The sequence below is a fragment of the Rhinoraja longicauda genome, chromosome 39 (genome assembly GCF_053455715.1).
Source record: "Rhinoraja longicauda isolate Sanriku21f chromosome 39, sRhiLon1.1, whole genome shotgun sequence".
Lineage (NCBI taxonomy): Eukaryota > Metazoa > Chordata > Chondrichthyes > Rajiformes > Arhynchobatidae > Rhinoraja > Rhinoraja longicauda.
The window spans coordinates 8,040,116-8,058,672 of NC_135991.1; the positions used below are offsets into that span (position 1 = coordinate 8,040,116).

General features: G+C 52.8%; 1 protein-coding gene across 1 annotated transcript in view; it reads right to left on the reverse strand.

The window, feature by feature from the left end:
- Positions 1 to 12,802: 12,802 nt before the first annotated feature.
- mecp2 (methyl CpG binding protein 2) overlaps positions 12,803 to 18,557 on the reverse strand; it is a 72,218-nt gene continuing 66,463 nt past the window's right edge. The window contains exons 2-3 of the mRNA XM_078430106.1: positions 17,444 to 17,767; positions 12,803 to 14,772 (exon numbers count right to left, since the gene is read on the reverse strand). Of these exons, the coding sequence (XP_078286232.1) occupies positions 13,632 to 14,772; positions 17,444 to 17,767 (1,465 nt within the window). The 3' untranslated portion in view covers positions 12,803 to 13,631. The remainder of the gene's footprint in view (positions 14,773 to 17,443; positions 17,768 to 18,557) is intronic.

Below are 18,557 nucleotides of genomic sequence, written 5' to 3' on the forward strand. Positions count from 1 at the left end.
GGGCGACCCACTCTTTGCGGGGCGCGTCCGAGCCGGGTGGGGCTGTGGTGTTCGGTGCGACAGTGAATTGAGGAGGTGGCGATGTCTGTTCCCAGTCTGTTTCTGCCTACTAAAATGGCGCCGTGACGTACGACGGTTTTTAGGGTCGAGTGGTCTATCTTGTTCCTCTAATATCTTTGGTCTCTACCGCTGCGCCACCGTGCTGCCCAATGACCCCTGTAAGCAGCAGAAAGCCCCGGCTTTGCCCTCCCCTTGCCCGAGGGGGTGAAGAACAGCCAACATAGTGAGGGAGAGTTGGGTGAAAACACCCGAGCACATGGGCCACAGCTCTGACCACCGTCCGGCCCTCAGGATGTGAAAAGACAAGAAAGCAAACTCTCACAAGTGGTTAAAATGAAAGGACTTGGAAGTTTTTATTTGCGTTTCGACAGTGATGGGAGACCACATTAGTTCATTGCACGTGCGGAGAAAGTCATGGAAGCCACATTTGCGGGTCGCTCGGAAGGTTAAATGAGAGACCGATCGGGCTCCTACGCCCGGCCCACGCCACGTCGCGGTTGTCACGGCGATCTCGCCGAACGTCACACACACGCGCGCGCGCGCGCGCACACACACACACACACGGAGGAGCAAAGTCAAACCCCAGCAACTACTGAACGAGGAACCTCTGCACCTCGAAACTCTTGCCCACACAACGCTGCAGAATTACCTCCCCCCTTCAACAGCGAACATAACCACACAGGTGCTATCCTTATCCCGACTGAGGATAAACTCAACGCAGGTGACAGAGCAGGAGAGAGAGAGAGAGATAGAAAGAGAGAGAGAAACAGAGAGAGAGACAGACAGAGAGAGAGAGAGAGACACACACAGAGAGAGACAGAGACGGAGAGAGAAACAGAGAGAAACCTATTGTCTATTGAGACAGAGAGAGGCAGAGAGAGAGACAGAGAGAGGGACAGAGAGGGAGAGAGACAGGGAGAGACAGAGAGAGACAGAGAGACAGAGAGAGAGAGACAGAGAGAGGTAGAGAGAGAGACAGAGAGAGGTAGAGAGAGAGACGACAAGGGTCTCAATGAGTCGTCCTCACCTCCCGCTGCTGGTTAAGCAGAGACTTTGCAAGGATAATTCAAGAAACACACAGTTAAAAACTAAACACCAACCATGGGGTAGGCCTCAGCACTGCTCCAAACACCCACAAACCAGCCAGGATTTGTTGTCGCGAGTAATTACAACGTGAAGAAAGGAAGGAAGCACTGAACTATCATCTATGATGTGACTATACATATATATTCTATAGGAAACTATATGTTTATATTCTATAGGAAGCTCTATATATTACTAAAATGTAAAAATATAAACCATGTGGTCCCCCATCCGGTCAATATTTTTTACCGGACAAATGGATTATCTATCTTATATTAAAAAAAAACTCAATCACACATCCACGCTGCAGGTACTGAAAGGTGGATGCTCAGAGCCGATCCGAAAATCCTCTCTGACCCTCCTGCTCCCTACCCCTCCCCACCCACCCACACCCTCCCCTCCCATGTCCTCCCCCCTCCTCCTCCCACCCCCCCCCCCATCGTATTTTCCGCCCCAACCCCTGCCATTTCTCTGGAAAAAGGTCACACACTTATTTTTATTTTTTTAAAAGAGACTTTTTTTAACCTTTTGCTTTAAATTACAAAAACAGGGCCGTCTGTGGGCGAGAACCAAAAATAAAAACAAGGGGAGGGGGGGCAATAAAAAGCCAGTTCAAAGTAGCATCAATCCGTTTTCAAGGCAACGCTATTTTAACTTGTTTTTTGTTTAAATTGGAGTCACTAAAAAATAAAACGCAGAGCACACCAACCGTGTTACCTACATGATGGTAAATATGAACACTGTAAAAGCAACATTTTATTTATAGATATATATTTTTTTTATATATATGTATATATTATTATTTTTTTTTAAACTGAAACAGGGTTTTTGGTGAATTCACAAGCAGAACAGTTTTACATTTATGAATTTTTCTCTTTTCTTAAAAAAAAATATAAACTTGTTTTTTTTTTCTTCTATTCGCGTGCAAAAACAAAAAGGAAAAAAAAAAGCGTTATCCTAAAGAATCGAAGAGTCGCGGGTTAGACCTAGGTGGTGTCGGCTATCGATTTACGAGAAAACGTTACTAACGCACGCACGCACGCACACTCACACACAGAACGATTTAGTTAGGGGAGTGCGGACTACAAGAAGGTTCTGGTAGATTCTAGCCACTGCAGCCTTCAGCTGTCAAGATAACATGGCTAATGCTGCAGTGTCCTTCCTAGAGTAGGAATTGTATTTTGTTTTCTGAAGGATGTGCTTGAGAATGGAAGGAAGAGGAGGGAGTTTCTGATCAAACAAGGTGGTCAGACGACATTAGGGTTGCTAACTGTCCTGTATTAGCTGGGACATCCCGTATTTGGGGCTAAATTTGTTTGCCCCGTACGGGACCGCCCTTGTCCCGTATTAGGCCTGGACGGCGCTGTAGGCCTGGACACTGTAGGCCCGGGGGCCGTTGTACGCCCGGACACTGTGGGCTAACGGAGTGTGTTCTTGGAGAGGGGCCGAGTGCGGCCGCCATTGGTGGAGCGGGAGCACGTGGCCTCTGGCTGGGTGAGGTCACATGGGGCGGTGACGTCACCTTTTGTCCCTTATTTGGGAGTGAGAAAGTTGGCAACCCTAGACGAACATGGAGCCTTCTTGGGGAGTGCGACACATCCTTTTTATTCTGATGGGTTCGGGGAAAGAAATCAGGGGAGAGACACAAGGTGCTGGAGTAACTCAGCGGGCCGGACAGCATGTCTGGAGTAATAACCTCCGGGAGCAGTCTCCTGTGGGCTGGAGTGTTCATGGGACAAACAGGCTAAACTCCCTCCCACCTCTCTTGACTCATTGTGGAACCTCTAAGTGGTGCAGATGGAGCTCGTGTGTTTAGTTCAGCGATACGGCGTGGAAACAGGCCCTTCGGCCCACCATCGATCGCCCGTTCACACACCAGTTCGATGCTATCCCACTTTCACATCCACTCTCCTTACTCTTGGGGAGGGGCAAGTTTTTTTACAGAGGGCCGATTAACCTACAAACCAGCATGGGCACGTCTTTGGAGATGTAGGAGGAAACCGGAGCACCCGGAGAAAACCTACGCGGGTCACTTGGAGATCGTGCAAACTACACACACACACATCGAGAGAGAGACAGTGCCTGGGGTCAGGATTGAACCCGGGACTCTGACGCTGTGAGGCAGCAGCACTACCCGCTGCGCCACTTGCCTGACTTGACCGTCGAAGTCCCACTGACCTTATTCTGGGCTGGCAGAGGGAGCGGAGTATGGCGCTACTGCCAGCAAAGTACACCAGGGCACAAGAAACAAGACAGGTGTCACAAGACACGAGTGCTGGAGGAACTCAGCGGGTCAGGCAGCATCCAGGGAGAACGTGGACAGGTGACGCTTTATGTCTTGTGGAATTTAGAAGGATGAGAGGGGATAAGATTATTAAGGGGTTGGACATGTTAGAGGCAGGAAACATGTTCCCAATGTTGGGGGCAGTCCAGAACAAGGGGCCACAGTTTAAGAATAAGGGGTCGGCCATTTAGAACGGAGATGAGGAAAAGCTTTTTCAGTCAGAGAGTTGTGAATCTGTGGAATTCTCTGCCTCAGAAGGCAGTGGAGACCAATTCTCTGAATGCATTCAAGAGAGAGCTAGATAGAGCTCTTAAGGATAGCGGAGCCAGGGGTAAGGGGAGAAGGCAGGAACGGGGTACTGATTGAGAATGATCAGCCATGATCACATTGATGGCGGTGCGTACAGGCTCGAAGGGCCGAATGGCCTCCTCCTGCACCTATTGTCTATTGCACGACCCGTCTTCAGACCCGTCACCTATTAGTGTTGTCCAGGGATGACCTGCTGAGTTACTCCAGCTTTTTCTGTTGGGAACCCTTCTTTAGTCTTTAGAGATACAGTGGGGAAACAGACCCTTCGGCCCAGAGTCCACTCTGATCATCCATCATCCTGTACAGTAGCACTATGCTACACACTAGGGACAATTTGAACCTAAGCCAAATAACCTACCATGGTGTAAGTCTTTGGAGCACCCGGAGAAAACCCATGCGGTCACGGGGAGAACGTGCAAACTCCGTACAGACAGCACCCACAGTCAGGATTGAACCCAGGTCTCTGGTGCTGTGAGGCAGCAACTCTACCACTGCACCACCTGAAGTGCTGGAGTAACTCAGCGGGTCAGGCAGCATCTGCGGGGAACATGGATAGGTGACGTTTCACAGAGTGCTGGAGTAACTCAGCGGGTCAGGCAGCATCTGCGGGGAACATGGATAGGTGACGTTTCACAGAGTGCTGGAGTAACTCAGAGGGTCAGGCAGCATCTCTAGGGAACTTGGTAGGCAAATGGTTGGAAAACAAAGGCCAGGGATGAAAGGGGAAGGTGAGGCAGGATTGAAGATTTGCGGATTGTGAAGTCAGAGGAAGGAACGGAGGAGGATGGGGAGGGGAGAAATAGGTGGGAGTGAAGGTGGGGTGGGATTAATGGGGGCATTGGCTGGGCTTCTCCTACACAGGTACGTGGACAGGACAGGTTTAGAGGAATATGGGCCAAATGCAGGCAAGTGGGACCAGAGGAGATGGGACAAGTTGGTCGATGTGGGCAGGTTAGGCCGAAAGGCCTGTTTCCACACTGTATCACTCTATGACTATGACAAACTGGAAGGAACAAATACCTTGAGACCCGAGATTTAACTCGGAGGGGGTCATATCATCATATCATATATATACAGCCGGAAACAGGCCTTTTCGGCCCACCAAGTCCGTGCCGCCCAGCGATCCCCGTACATTAACACTATCCTACACCCACTAGGGACAATTTTTACATTTACCCAGCCAATTAACCTACATACCTGTACGTCTTTGGAGTGTGGGAGGAAACCGAAGATCTCGGAGAAAACCAACGCAGGTCACGGGGAGAACGTACAAACTCCTTACAGTGCAGCACCCGTAGTCAGGATCGAACCTGAGTCTCCGGCGCTGCATTCGCTGTAAAGCAGCAACTCTACCGCTGCGCTACCGTGCCGCCCTAGCTACAAGGGCCGGGTCAAGCTACAAGGGCTGTTCCGAGTATAGTTACCAGGACTCTGTTACATAGAGCTCTAGGGGCTAGTGGAATCAAGGGATATGGGGAGAAGGCAGGCACGGGTTACTGATTGTGGATGATCAGCCATGATCACATTGAATGGCGACGCTGGCTCGAAGGGTCAAATGGCCTCCAACTGCACCTTTTTCTATCTTTCTATGACTCGAGGGGCCTGAGCTACAGGGCGAGGTTGGGCAGGTTAGAACATTATTCCTTGGAGCGCAGGAGGATAAGGGGCGATCTTATTGAGGTGTATAAAGTCATGAGGGGAATAGATAGAATAAATGTCGTATTTTACAGAGCAGGGATATCAAGAACCAGAGGATATCGGTCAGTCTGGGGGTTGAATACGGATCGAAGGGGCAACTTTTTTTTTTAGATGACGTTTCTGGTCAGGACCCTTCATCAGATATTAAGTGGGGGGGGGGGGGGGGCATTTTCAGTAACAAGACCACCCCAGGAAGACCACCCAAGTGTGGTAGGTATATGGAACGAGCTGCCAGAGGAGGTTGTTGCGGCAGGCACTCTCACAATGTTTAGGAAACGTTTGGACAGGTACATGGAGAGGAGAGGTTTCCGAGGGACGTGGGCCAAATGCGGGCGGGAGGGGCGGGCGGAGATGGGGGCACGTTGGCCGGCGTGGGAGAGTTGGTCTGTTTTCCGTGCCGTATCACTCCACGAGGGCGAGTTTCTACAGCCTTGTTTCCCTGCCGTTGGGCCAGGTGCCAGCACACACACACACACACACACTGGCTGCTGGTTTAGACACTAGCAAAGGTCCCGATTTACTCCAGCGATCTCCGCAGAGCGGAACAGCAGGCACATGTATAAGGGGACACTTACATCTACGTTGAGTAACACCACTCTTCCCCCCCCCCCCCTTCCCCCTCCTCCCATCCCACACGGACCCACCCCTAAGAAAACAGACTAAACCAAAAGCAAGAGGCCTCAGCTCTTTGAAGGTGGAGTCCAATTAAACTACGACACCAGTGGTATAATGGAGACACAGGGAACTGCAGATGCATGCGTGGAAACATGGAGAGGGAGATTTCTTCAGTCAGAGAGAGGGTGGTGAATCTGTGGAATTACTTGCCACATACGGCGGTGGAGGCCAAGCCAGTGGATATTTTTAAGGCAGAGATAGATTCTTGATTAGTACGGGTGTCAGGGGTTTTGGGGCAAAGGCAGGAGAATGGGGTTAGGAGGGAGAGAGAGATAGATCAGCCATGATTGAATGGTTTCAGGTTGGGACCCTTCCTCAGATATTAGGTCGGGATGGGGGGGGAAGAGAGGCCAATTTCAGCAGCGTGATAATCTCAGGAATTGCAGATGCTAAGATCTTGAGCAGAGGAAAAAAAGTGCTGCAGTAACTCAGCAGATGTGGAGTAATTGGATAGATGACGTTTCTGGTCAGGACCCTTCGTCAGATATAAAGGGGGGGGGGAGGGGGGAACACATTTTCAGTATCAAGACCACCCCAGGAATTGCAAGCGCTCAAATATTTAGCAAAGTGCTGGAGTAACTCAGAGGGTCTGGAGAAGGTGGATGGGTGGCGTTTCTGTAGCTATTGGTGATGGGGAGGGAAGGCAATTTTAGTCAAATGAGGACCCCCGAGAATTGCAGATGCGACAATCTTGAGCCAAGCACCAAGTGCTGGAGTAACTCAGAAGGTCTGGAGAACCTGGGACAGGTGACATTTCGAGTTGGGACCCTTCTGCAGGCAGATAGGTGGATACTGGTGAGGGGGGGGGGTCAATTGCAGATGGGTGGACAAAGAGCTATCCAGAATAAGAGAGGCATACATTGGATCTCCTGAATTATTGGTGGAAATGACATTTTAAAAACAATCTAAGACTGCTAGCGTCTGCATTGATATAGTTTTATGAAGAAGGGTTGATGCTTCTCGTCAGGAAAAGACACAAAGTGCTGGAGTAACTCAGTTGTTCAGAAAGAGAACCTGGATGGGTGACATTTCTAGTCAGGAAAAGATGCAGGAAAAATGGAGTCCTGGGACATCACTGGCCCCACCACTGGAGATCCCTCGAAACAAAACGCAGGCCATGATGGGCCATGGTGGACACTGCCAGGTTCACCAGGTTAATCCCCGGGATGTTAATCCCCGGGATGGCAGGACTGACATATGATGAAAGAACGGATCAACTGGGCTTGTATTCACTGGAATTTAGAAGGATGAGAGGGGATCTTATAGAAACATATAAAATTCTTAAAGGATTGCACAGTCTAGATGCAGGAAAAATGTTCCCCATGTTGGGGGAGTCCAGAACCAGGGGCCACACAGCTTAAGGATAAAAGGTCGGCCATTTAGGACTGAGATGAGGAAAAACTTTTCCACCCAGAGAGTTGTGAATCTGTGGAATTCTCTGCCACAGAAGGCAGTGGAGGCCAATTCACTGGATGTTTTCAAGAGAGAGTTAAATTTAGCTCTTAGGGTGAAAAGAATCAAGGGATATGGGGAGAAAGCAGGAATGGGGTACTGATTGTGGATGATCAGCCGTGATCATATCGAATGGCGGAAAAGACACAAAGTGCTGGAGTAACTCAGCGGGTCAGGCAGAACTCTGGAGAATGTGTGTAGGTGACGTTTCTGGTTAGGAAAAGACACAAAGTGCTGGAGTAACTCAGCGGGTCAGGCAGACCTCTGGAGAACATGGACAGGTGACCCTTCTATGAACTGGATGAAGAGGTGACTGGCTGGAGCGGTCAGGGGAGCAGCACAGAACATACACGGAGGTCCAGATGGAGCCCACACTGAACAAACGGACATCCTTAGGGGCAAAACGTCTTGTCACACGAGGGTGGGCGTATGGAAAATCACTGGACTTTTGTGAAAGATCCTGGAGGGATTTCCCCGTCAGAAAGAGGCATTCACGTCCAGCACGGGGATTGTGGGGAGAGGAGAGACAGGCGCCGACAGTGCGGTAATGCCCATTGAATGGTCGCTGATTGTGGATGGGGAGGCGTGGGAAGGGAGCAGAGGGGCGTAGTATATTTGCATTGATAGAGAGTGTAAAAAGAGGATGCCATCGGGTACACTTTAAGGCATTGAGACACTTGGTTGAGTGACACTAGCACTATCCTATACACACAATATTGATCAATTTTTACCGAAGCCAATTAACCTACAAAGCTGTACTTCTTTGGAGTGTGGGAGGAAAGCGGAGCACCCGAGGTGAAGTCACAGCATGCATTTCAGAGCAGGGTAACCTAAAGGTCTTGTACACCACTAGAAACTTACGTTGCACCCAGTTCTGTACACTGGGTCAGCTGTGCAGTCAGCAATTCCACTCTAATGCACTTTGGCAGGCCAACAGCGGAAAAGCACTGGTCCTAATACGACAGCCCACAGCCTTCGTCTACGCAACACATCAACAGCACGCCCACTGTTTACTGCGGAGCAGGGAATTGGAGTTCTGCCTACGGTTGTCCCAATCGATCAAGGAGAGGAAATGGACACAGAGTGCTGGAGTAACTCAGCAGCTCTGGAGAACATGGAGAGGTGACGTTTTCTTACTTCAGACTGATGCCACCTGACCCGTTGTGTTACTCCAGCACTGTGTGCCTTTGCTTTCTGCAAACAGGCATCTGCAGTTCCTTCAGTCTGACCTGGTGGAAGGACATCCTACCGTACTTTAGCTTAGAGATACAGCGCGGAAACAGGCCCTTTGGCCCACCGAGTCCGCGCCGACCAGCGATCCCCGCACACTAACGCTATCCTACACACACTGGGAACAATCTTACATTTATACCAAGCCAATTAACCTACAAACTTGTACGTCTTTGGAGTGTGGGAACAGGTCTCAAGAGAAAATCCACGCAGGTTATAGGGAGAACTTACAAACCGTACACAGCACCCGTAGTCAGGATTGAACCTGGGTCCCTGGCGCTGTAAGGCAGTAGCTCTACCGCTACGCCACCGTGCCACCTCTCTGGTGGAAGAAGTTGCTATCATCACTGTACTCTCAAAAATGGCTGGCGCTGACTAACGTCCTTTCCCTTAGCCTCACCCCGTCTCCCAGCAACACATTTTGGCACGACACCAGACCAACCAACAGCACCATATGCACCGATCAGCCAAAACATTATGACCGCTGACAGGACAAATGAATAACATTGATTATCTTGTTACAATGGCACCTGTCAAGGGGCAGGATATATTAGGCAGCAAGTGAACAGTCAGTTCTTGAAGTTGACGTGTTGGATGCAGGAGAAATGGGCAGGAGTAAAGACCTGAGTGACCTTGACAAGGGCCAAATTGTTCTGGCCAGACGACTGGGTCAGAGCATCTCTGAAACGGCAAGGCTTGTGGGGTGCTCTCGGTCAGCAGTGGTGAGTACTGACCGACAGTGGTCCGAGGAGGGACAAACCACAAACCGGCGACAGGCAGGGTGTTGGGCGCCCAAGGCTCATCGATGCGCGAGGGCAACGAAGGCTATCCCGTCTGGTCCGAACCGACTGAAGGTCGACTGTGGCACAAGTCCCGGAAAATGTTAATGGTGGTCACGGAAGTAATGTGTCACAATACACAGTGCATCGCACCCTGCTGTGTATGGGGCTGCACACGGAGGACCAACAGCATATTAGGCAGGTGGGCTCATCAGGTCATAATGTTCTGGCTAATCGGTGTATAGTACCGACAGAATTTTATATGTTGGAAGAAATATAGAAATATTTTTTGACATATAAATTCCCTTCCTTGCTTTGAAGAGCTGAACCATGCGATCAGGAAGAAGACAAGATTCCAAGCCGAGATCTGTCACGGGAGGGAAAGGCTTTGGTAGGATGGAGGTGGAATTCTTAAGGAGCCAGAAAGGGATGACGAATTGGCTTTCGGAAGAACACGAGACCATTATTGGGACCATGCCCACACTGGCCAGCACACAGGGCACTGGGAGTGCAGAGGACTATGCCAAGGCGACCAAATGTAAACCTGAAGGACACAAAGTGCCGGAGTAACTCAGCCGGTCGGGCAGCATCCCTGGAGAAAGACACAAAAAGCTGGAGTAACTCAGTGGCTCACGCAGCATCTCTGAAGATGACGTTTCGGGTCGAGACCCTTCTTTGGGCAGAGTCAGGGGAAAGAGAAATGAGAGATATAGACGGTGATTATAGAGAGATATAGAAAAAATGAATGAAAGATGTGCAAAAAAGTACCAATAAAGGAAACAGGCCCCCTTGTTAGCCGTGGGCTAGGTGAAAACCAGTTACAGACAATGAAACTCATCAGGAAGACATTGATTAGGGTGGGGGAGGGACGGAGAGATGCAAGGGTCACATGGATAGGTGTTGTTTCGGGTCAGGACCCTTAGCCAGACCCGACCCAAAACGTCACCTATCCATGTTCTCCACAGATGCTGCCTGACCCGCTGAGTTACTCCAGCACTCTGTGAAACGTCACCTATCCGTGTTGTCCAGAGTTGCTGCCTGACCCGCTGAGTTACTCCAGCACTCTGTGAAACGTCACCTATCCATGTTCTCCACAGATGCTGCCTGACCCGCTGAGTTACTCCAGCACTCTGTGAAACGTCACCTATCCATGTTCTCCAGAGATGCTGCCTGACCCGCTGAGTTACTCCAGCACTCTGTGAAACGTCACCTATCCACGTTCTCCACAGATGCTGCCTGACCCGCTGAGTTACTCCAGTACTCTGTGCATTTAACCAGCGTCTGCAGTTCTTTGTTTGGTCTGAGGGGCAGGTGGCTTCATGTTGAACCTGCGACTGGCTCGGTGGTAGTTTTGGGGGGGGGGGGGGAGGGAGGGCATCAGTACATTTTAGGAAGCTTGATTGGTGTTTAGAAGGAGAGACTAAAAAAAAAAGACCCAATTGAAACGAAAAAAAACCCTCTCAAAATATAAATAATATCACAATATAAAGAACATCCTACAGTACAGTACTGTGAAAACCTCTAGTTGACAGTGCAGGCAGGAAGAATAAGAGTCCGAGGCTGCTCGGCTGGGCGAGGGTCTCGGTTACCACGAGATGCAGCCCCCGTGTCAAAGTGTCCACACACTTTGTCGTAGCGTGCGATCTTTCACAGGCGCAAATACCAAAGACAAATACAACTCCACTCAAATATTAGTCCTACCTAAGATAGAGTTGGCGAGTTTTCCGGACAGGAGATTTTTGTTTTAAACGTATAAATTCCCTCTCTCGCTTCCTTCTCCTCCCCCCCCCCCCCCCTCAGCCCCGGACTAGACTGCGGCGGAGAACTGGACTCCGTGGAAGCATGCACGGACTCGTACGGCACCACGCCCCCGTCTCGGTGAGATGGGGCCGCCGCGATCACGGCCACGGGGTGGAATCTCAGATAGCGTGGAAGAAAGAGGGGGGAAAGCCCCGAGTGTGTACTGTGGTTAGAAAAAATATATATAACGTGCAAACACACGCAGAGACAAGACCTGCAGCACTCAGGGGCTGTGGACGTGACAACAGAAAGGGGCGTGCGACGCTTTTGAAAGCTTGCCCTCTTCCATAGGTTGAAAAAAAAAAAGTCCGAGCCGAAAGGATTTCTATCAGAATAGCACAGGTTCCTTCCCACCCCATCCCATCTTGTGACCTCCTTACACCAGCGACCCCTGTACTGTCTGCTGCCCCCGGCCTTGGTGCGCCAGGTCCTGCCCCCCCTTCCCCTCCCCTGGAAGGCACGACACGCTGGAGTAACGCAGGCAGCAGCTCCGGATAGGAATGGGCAACGTCTTTGGCTCCACCTTTCTCCAGACTGAGAGTCCGGGGAAAGAGAGGGAGACAGAGATATAGTTTTTTTTGTTTTTTTTTTAGATTTGGATATACAGCGCGGAAACAGGCCCTTCGGCCCACCGAGTCTGCGCCGCCCAGCGATCCCCGCACACTAACACTAGGGACAATTTTTTTTTACATTTCCCCAGCCAATTAACCTACATACCTGTACGTCTTTGGAGTGTGGGAGGAAACCGAAGATCTCGGAGAAAACCCACGCAGGTCACGGGGAGAACGTACAAACTCCGTACAGACGGCGCCCGTAGTCAGGATCGAACCTGAGTCTCCGGCGCTGCGTTCGCTGTAAGGCAGCAACTCTACCGCTGCGCCACCGTGCTGGCGCAGTGTGGAAACGGTATGGAAGGGCAAGGTGTGGGAACGACAGATTAAAGGGGATGCCGATGAAGGAGAACGTAGAACGGTTGATTGTTCGCTGAGGGGAGGCATACAATCAGTAATATTTAATCAGGACGGTGAGACCCGCATGCAGGAGGAGGATCGTATGCCTCGTTGGCACCTTGCCCTCCGCTAACAATCAGCTATCCTACATTCTCCCAGATCAGCGTCCCCATTGATGTGTGGTTTTCATCCCTCAATGTTTCTCTCCCAAGACTCTCAGTGTGAAGAAGGGTCTCAACCCGAAACGTCGCCCATTCCTTCTCTCCAGAGTCGCCGCCTGTCCCGCCGAGTTACTCCGGCATTTTGTGCGTGTCTGCGGCTGGCGTCTGCCGGCCCTTCCCGGACGGCAGCCGGTGCAACAAGGTATGGGAGACGGGCCGGGGACAAACGGCCTTTCTCGCGGCCTGCACATCCCCAAACCTCCCCCCACCCCCACCGCTCAACAGCTGTTGACTGCAACTGTGCAACCCTCCCCCCCCTCATTCAGCCGCTGATCTGCCAAAGGAGCCTTTACACCCGGGAGTCACGACAGATCCACAAATATAAAACATTTTACGCACTTTTTTTGTCTCGTTTTTTTTTTTAACGGTCTCTCGCCTCCGGGCGCCAGCTTCGCTCCCGATCGACGCGTGGAAGCAAAAGACCACCCCCTCACTAAAATTCACCGCCTTCCCCTAAACCAGACCCACCCCGTCCCGTCCCGTCCCACCCACCGCTGGTCTCTGCAGCACGGCTTGGCCGCCCAGAGGAGGGGAGGGGAGAGGAAGGGGCGAAACTATGAGACCCGTCCTGGTTTTAAACCCCAGCCCCGGCTTTAACCTCCGCCCCTCCCCGGGGACCAAGATATACGGTCACATCACAGAAGGCACAGTAAGCTTTTCATCCCTCTCTCTACCCCACCCTCCCTCCCTCCCTCTGAGGGGATAGAGGGAGAGGGAAGGTGAGGGAGGGAGAGGGAGGGACGGAGAATGGGGGCGGGGGGTTCCCAATCTCCAGCTGGTTACCTTTTTTAAGGGCCGAGCAAAACACAGAAAGACAGACGGAACATTTTGACCACTGAACAGATGCAAACACTTCAAAAGGAGGAAATCAGAAATTAAATCTTGCCCCACAGAAACATCCAAGGTGGTCCAGCATCACTGGGTCCGTAAAAGCCTTCGGGTATTTTTTCCTTCAGAGAGCCCTACTCACAACGAGAAAAAAAAAAAACACCACAGCTGCCTCGTTCGGGGTTTTTTGTTTGTTTGTTTGTTTGTTTGTATGTCGTTTGTTTTTGTCGAGTTTCTTTCCCCTGCGATCGCCCGTCCAGAGTCAGCTAACCCTCTCGGAGACGGTAGCCCGGCTGTCGGCTACGTCGTCGCGGGCGGGCCGGGGCACGCTGGTGATCACGGGGCGGCCCTTGTCGGCGAGCTCAGTCTTTGTGGGGAGCAGGTCGTGGTCGGCACGGCCGCGGGGAAGCTTGTCCTCCGCGCACGGCCGGCCGCTCAAGTCTTTGGGTTCCGGAGGGCAGCCCCTCTCCCTGGAGCCCTCGGCCTCCTGGGCCGACGCGTCCTTGGGTCCCGGTTCCTTGTCCTCGGCCGGGTGAGGGGGCTCCTTCTTGAAGGCGGCGGGACCCCGGCCCTTGGGGCTGCCGTCGCGAGCCTTGGGCACGGTGCCCCTCAGTCCCCTGCCGCTCCTCTCGCCCCCGTCTGCTGGCGCCGCCTCGCCGCCCTCCCGCGCCGCCGCCACGCTGGCCGCCGGGATGCCGAGCAGGGGCGGCACGCTGGCATCGTCGTCGAACATGCGGCTGCTTTTCCTCTTCTTCAGCGGCGAGCTCTCCTCGCCCAGGTTGCGCTTCTTCAGGGGCAGCACAGTGACCTCCTCCGGGTTGGCCAGGCACTCCTTCACCGCCTTCTTCTTCACCGCCGGGACCGCGTTGCCGCCAACGCCTCCACCTCCTCCTCCTCCTCCTCCTCCTCCGCCCCCGCCCAGGCCACCACCGCCACCCCCACCAACACCAGCAGCGACTGCCCCGCCCGGCTTCCTGCCCCTCTTCTTGGGCACCGTCTGCGGGTTGGCGTCAGACTTTCTCTTCCTCCCCGGGACCCCCTTGCGCGCTTTGGGGGGCGGCACGGCGGAAGACGTGGCGCCCTCGGCTTTCTGCAGCAGCGGGGCGGAGAAGGGCATCTTCACCAGGAGCTTGGCCGCGCTCTTGTCCGACAGCCTCTTGGACGCGCTGCCCTTCCGCACCATCTTGTCCTTGCCGCTGCCCTTGGGTCGGCCTCGCCCCCTCCCCGTGCCGCCCGTGGACTTGGGGCCCTTGGGCTTCTTGGGCTGCTTCTTCTCCCTCCTCGACGGGCTGCCCCGGCCCGTGACGGTGAAGTCAAAGTCGGTGGGGTCCAGCGTGGTGTCTCCCACCTTCTCGAAGTGTGCCAGCAACTCCACTTTGGAACGAAACGCCTTTCCTTGTGGGCTGCAAACACAAAGAGCAACAGGGGACAAAATTATAACACTGCAGCAAAATAAAAGTGCCATGTACATTTGTCAGATTGTGATGGACTTTAGCAAGCCAGGCAGTACACACTGATGAGTTTTGACCAGACCAAGTGGAGCTGTTGGGCCCAAACCTCTCCTCTCCTCTCCCCCCCTCCCCTCTCCCCCCCTTCCCCTCCCTCCATCCCCCCTCCATTCACCCCCCCTCCCCTCTCCCCCTCTTCCCCATCCCACCCTTCACCATCCCCACTCCCCCCTCCCTCCATTCACCCCCCCTTCCCCTCTCCTTCCCTCCCCACCCCCCCCGCTCCATCCCCCTCAACCCCCCTTATCCTCCCTCCTCCCCCTCCACCCTCCCTCCCTAGGAGATAGATTTAAACTTTAAAATGTAAATAACTTTAAAAATATAACACCGATTTCAATGAAACTTCTTCCATTAGCACCAAAGGGACGACGGTGAGTTAGGTGGACCTAAAATTGTCACGCTATCGTGTACAGTTTTGCTGCAGTTCAGGAACAAACAAACAAACAAACAAGAATTTTAGTATATAGATAAGTTCTTACACCGATCAGCCAAAACATTATGACCTGATGAACCAAAACATTGCGCCCACCTGCCTAATATGCTGTTGGTCCTCCGTGTGCAGCCCCATACGCAGCCAGGGTGCGATGCACTGTGTATTGCGACACATTCCTCCCGTGACCGCAATTAACATTTTCCGTGACTTGTGCCACAGTCGACCTTCTGTCGGCTCGGACCAGACGGGATAGCCTTCGTTGCCCTCGCGCATCGATGAGCCTTGGGCGCCCAACACCCTGTCTGTCACCTGTTTGTGGTTTTGTCCCTCCTCGGACCACTGTCGGTCGGTACTCACCACTGCTGACCGGGAGCACCCTACAAGCCTTGCCCTTTCACAGATGCTCTGACCCAGGCGTCTGGCCAGAACAATTTGGCCCTTGTCGAAGTCCTTACTCCTGCCCATTTCTCCCGCATCCAACACGTCAACTTCAAGAACTGACTGTTCACTTGCTGCCTAATATATCCCACCCTTTGACAGGTGCCATTGTAACAAGATAACCAATGTTATTCACGTCGCCTGTCAGTGGTCACAATGTTTTGGCTGATCGGTCTATAAGTAAATATCACCAGCAACTTCTCCTGGACCAGCCACATGGAATCAATCGCCAAGAAGCAAACCAATGCCTCGACTTCCTTAAAAGGCTTAGGATGTTTGGCATCTCCCCGACAACTCTCACCAACATCTACAGATGCACCGGGGAAAGCATTTTATCGGGATGCATCACAGCACGGTTTGGGAACAGCTCCATCCAAGACCGCAAGAAATTGCAGAGAATTGTGGACGCAGCCCAGACCATCACACACACAAACCAACCTCCCTTCCAATCGACACCTCACGCTGGCCTCGGCAAGGCCAGCAGCAGAATCAAGGATATTGCACCCCGCTCACTCCCTCTTCTCCCCTCTCCCATCGGGCAAGACGTATGGAAGTGTGAAAACGCACACCTCCAGACTCGGGGACAGTTTTTCCCCGGCCGTTATCAGACTTGTGAAACGGGGGTCAAGCTGCTGCCTTTCAGTACCAGAAACCCGGGTTCGATCCTGACCACGGGTGCTATCTGTCAGAGTTTGTACGTTCTCTCTGTGAACTGCGTGGGTTTTCTCCGGGTGCTCCGGTTTCCTCCCACACTCCAAAGAGGTGCGGGTTTATAGGCTAATTGGCGTGGTTTAAATGTAAATTGTCCCGAGTGTGTGTACGATAGTGTTAGTGAGCGGGGATCACTGGTCGGGGTCCAACCTGGTGGGCTGAAGGGCTTTTTTCCATGCTGTATCTCTAAACTGAATAAAAGAACCCGAGATAGACACAAAATGCTGGAGTAACTCAGCGGGACAAGCAGCATCCCTGGAGAGAAGGAATGGGTGATGTTTCAGGTCGAGATCGTTCGTCAGACTGATGTCAGGGGAGGGGGCGGTACAGAGATAAAATGTAGTCGGAGACAGTCAGACTGGTCGGAGAACTGGGAAGGGGAGGGGATGGAGAGAGAGGGGAAGCAAGGGCTACTTGAAGTTAGAGAAATCAATGTTCATACAAGGTATTTATTCACAAAATGCTGGAGTAACTCAGCAGGTCAGGCAGCATCTTGGGAGAGAAGGAATGGGTCACGTTTCGGGTCGAGACCCTTCTTCAGACTGAAGACATCAGTCTGAAGAAGGGTCTCGACCCGAAACGTCACCCATTCCTTCTCTCCCGAGATGCTGCCTGACCTGCTGAGTTACTCCAGCATTTTGTGAATAAATACCTTCGATTTGTACCAGCATCTGCAGTTATCTTCTTATACTCAATGTTCATACATCTGGGAACCAGTCTTAGTGTCTCCGACTACATTTTATCTCCCCTGACATCAGTCTGACGAAGGGTCTCGACTCGAAACGTCACCCATTCCTTCTCTCCAGAGATGCTGCCTGACCCGCTGAGTTACTCCAGCATTCTGCGTCTATCTTTGATTTAAACCAGCGTCTGCCTACGCACTAAAGAGGCCGGGAGGGGTCAGGATGGAAGCCGGGTCTCAGGAGCGGCTGGGCACGGCAGCAGCTCTACCCGCCGCGCTAACCTGCATGCAGCGTCACTCACTTGATGATGTAGACGTCGTACTTGCCCGCTGAGCGGCCAGACTTCCTCTGCTTCAGCTTGCGGGTCCATCCCTCGGGCAGCGTGGGGTCTTCGTACAGGGGCCCCCGGTCTCGGATCAGTGAACGGCGGGGCTTGGGGGTGGCCGCCACTGCCCCCTCCCTCTCGGCCGTCTCGGCCTTGGTCCCGTCGGCCGGCTCCAGAGCCTCGGCAGACTGGGCCTCACGCACCTTGTCCTCCTCACGCTCATCCTTCTTCTTGTGCTTCTTGACCTTCACCAGCTTCTCCCTCGGGCCGGCCTGATCGTTGTCCTCGGCCTTCTGCTCACTGCAACATGAACAATGCACACAGTCACACAGCGCTGAAACAGGCCCTTCAACCCAACCCGTCCACGCTGACTAACATGCCCCAGCTACTGCTCCCACCTGCCCACGTTTGGCCCACATCCCTCCAAACCAGCCCTCTCCATGTCCTGCCCCTCATATACATCCTTAAATGTTGTCAGAGTACGGTTAGGGGCAGCATTGGGGCGCAGCGGTAGAGTTGCTGCCTTACAGCGCCAGAGACCCGGGTTCAATCCCGACTACGGATCCTATAGACAACAGACAATAGGTGCAGGAGGAGGCCATTCGGCCCTTCGAGCCAGCACCGCCATTCAATGTGGTCATGACTGATCACTCTCAATCAGTACCCCGTTCCTGCCTTCTCCCCATACCCCCGGACTCCGCTATCCTTAAGAGTTCTATCTAGCTCTCTCTTGAATGCATTCAGAGAATTGGCCTCCACTGCCTTCTAAGGCAGAGAATTCCACACATCCTGAGAGAGAGAGAGAGAGAGAGAGAGAGAGAGAGTGGGGAGGGGGAGAGAGAGAGGGGAGAGAGAGAGGGGAGGGGAGGGGGAGAGAGAGGGGGAGGGGAGAGGAGAGGGAGAGAGGAGGGGGAGAGAGAGAGGGGAGAGAGAGAGGGGAGGGGAGGGGGAGAGAGGGGGAGGGGAGAGAGTGGAGGGGAGAGGGGAAGGGTGGAGGGGAGAGGGAGGGGAGGGGGAGAGAGAGAGGGAGGGGGAGAGAGAGAGGGAGGGGAGGGATGGAGGGGAGGAGAGGGAGGGGAGGGGGGAGAGA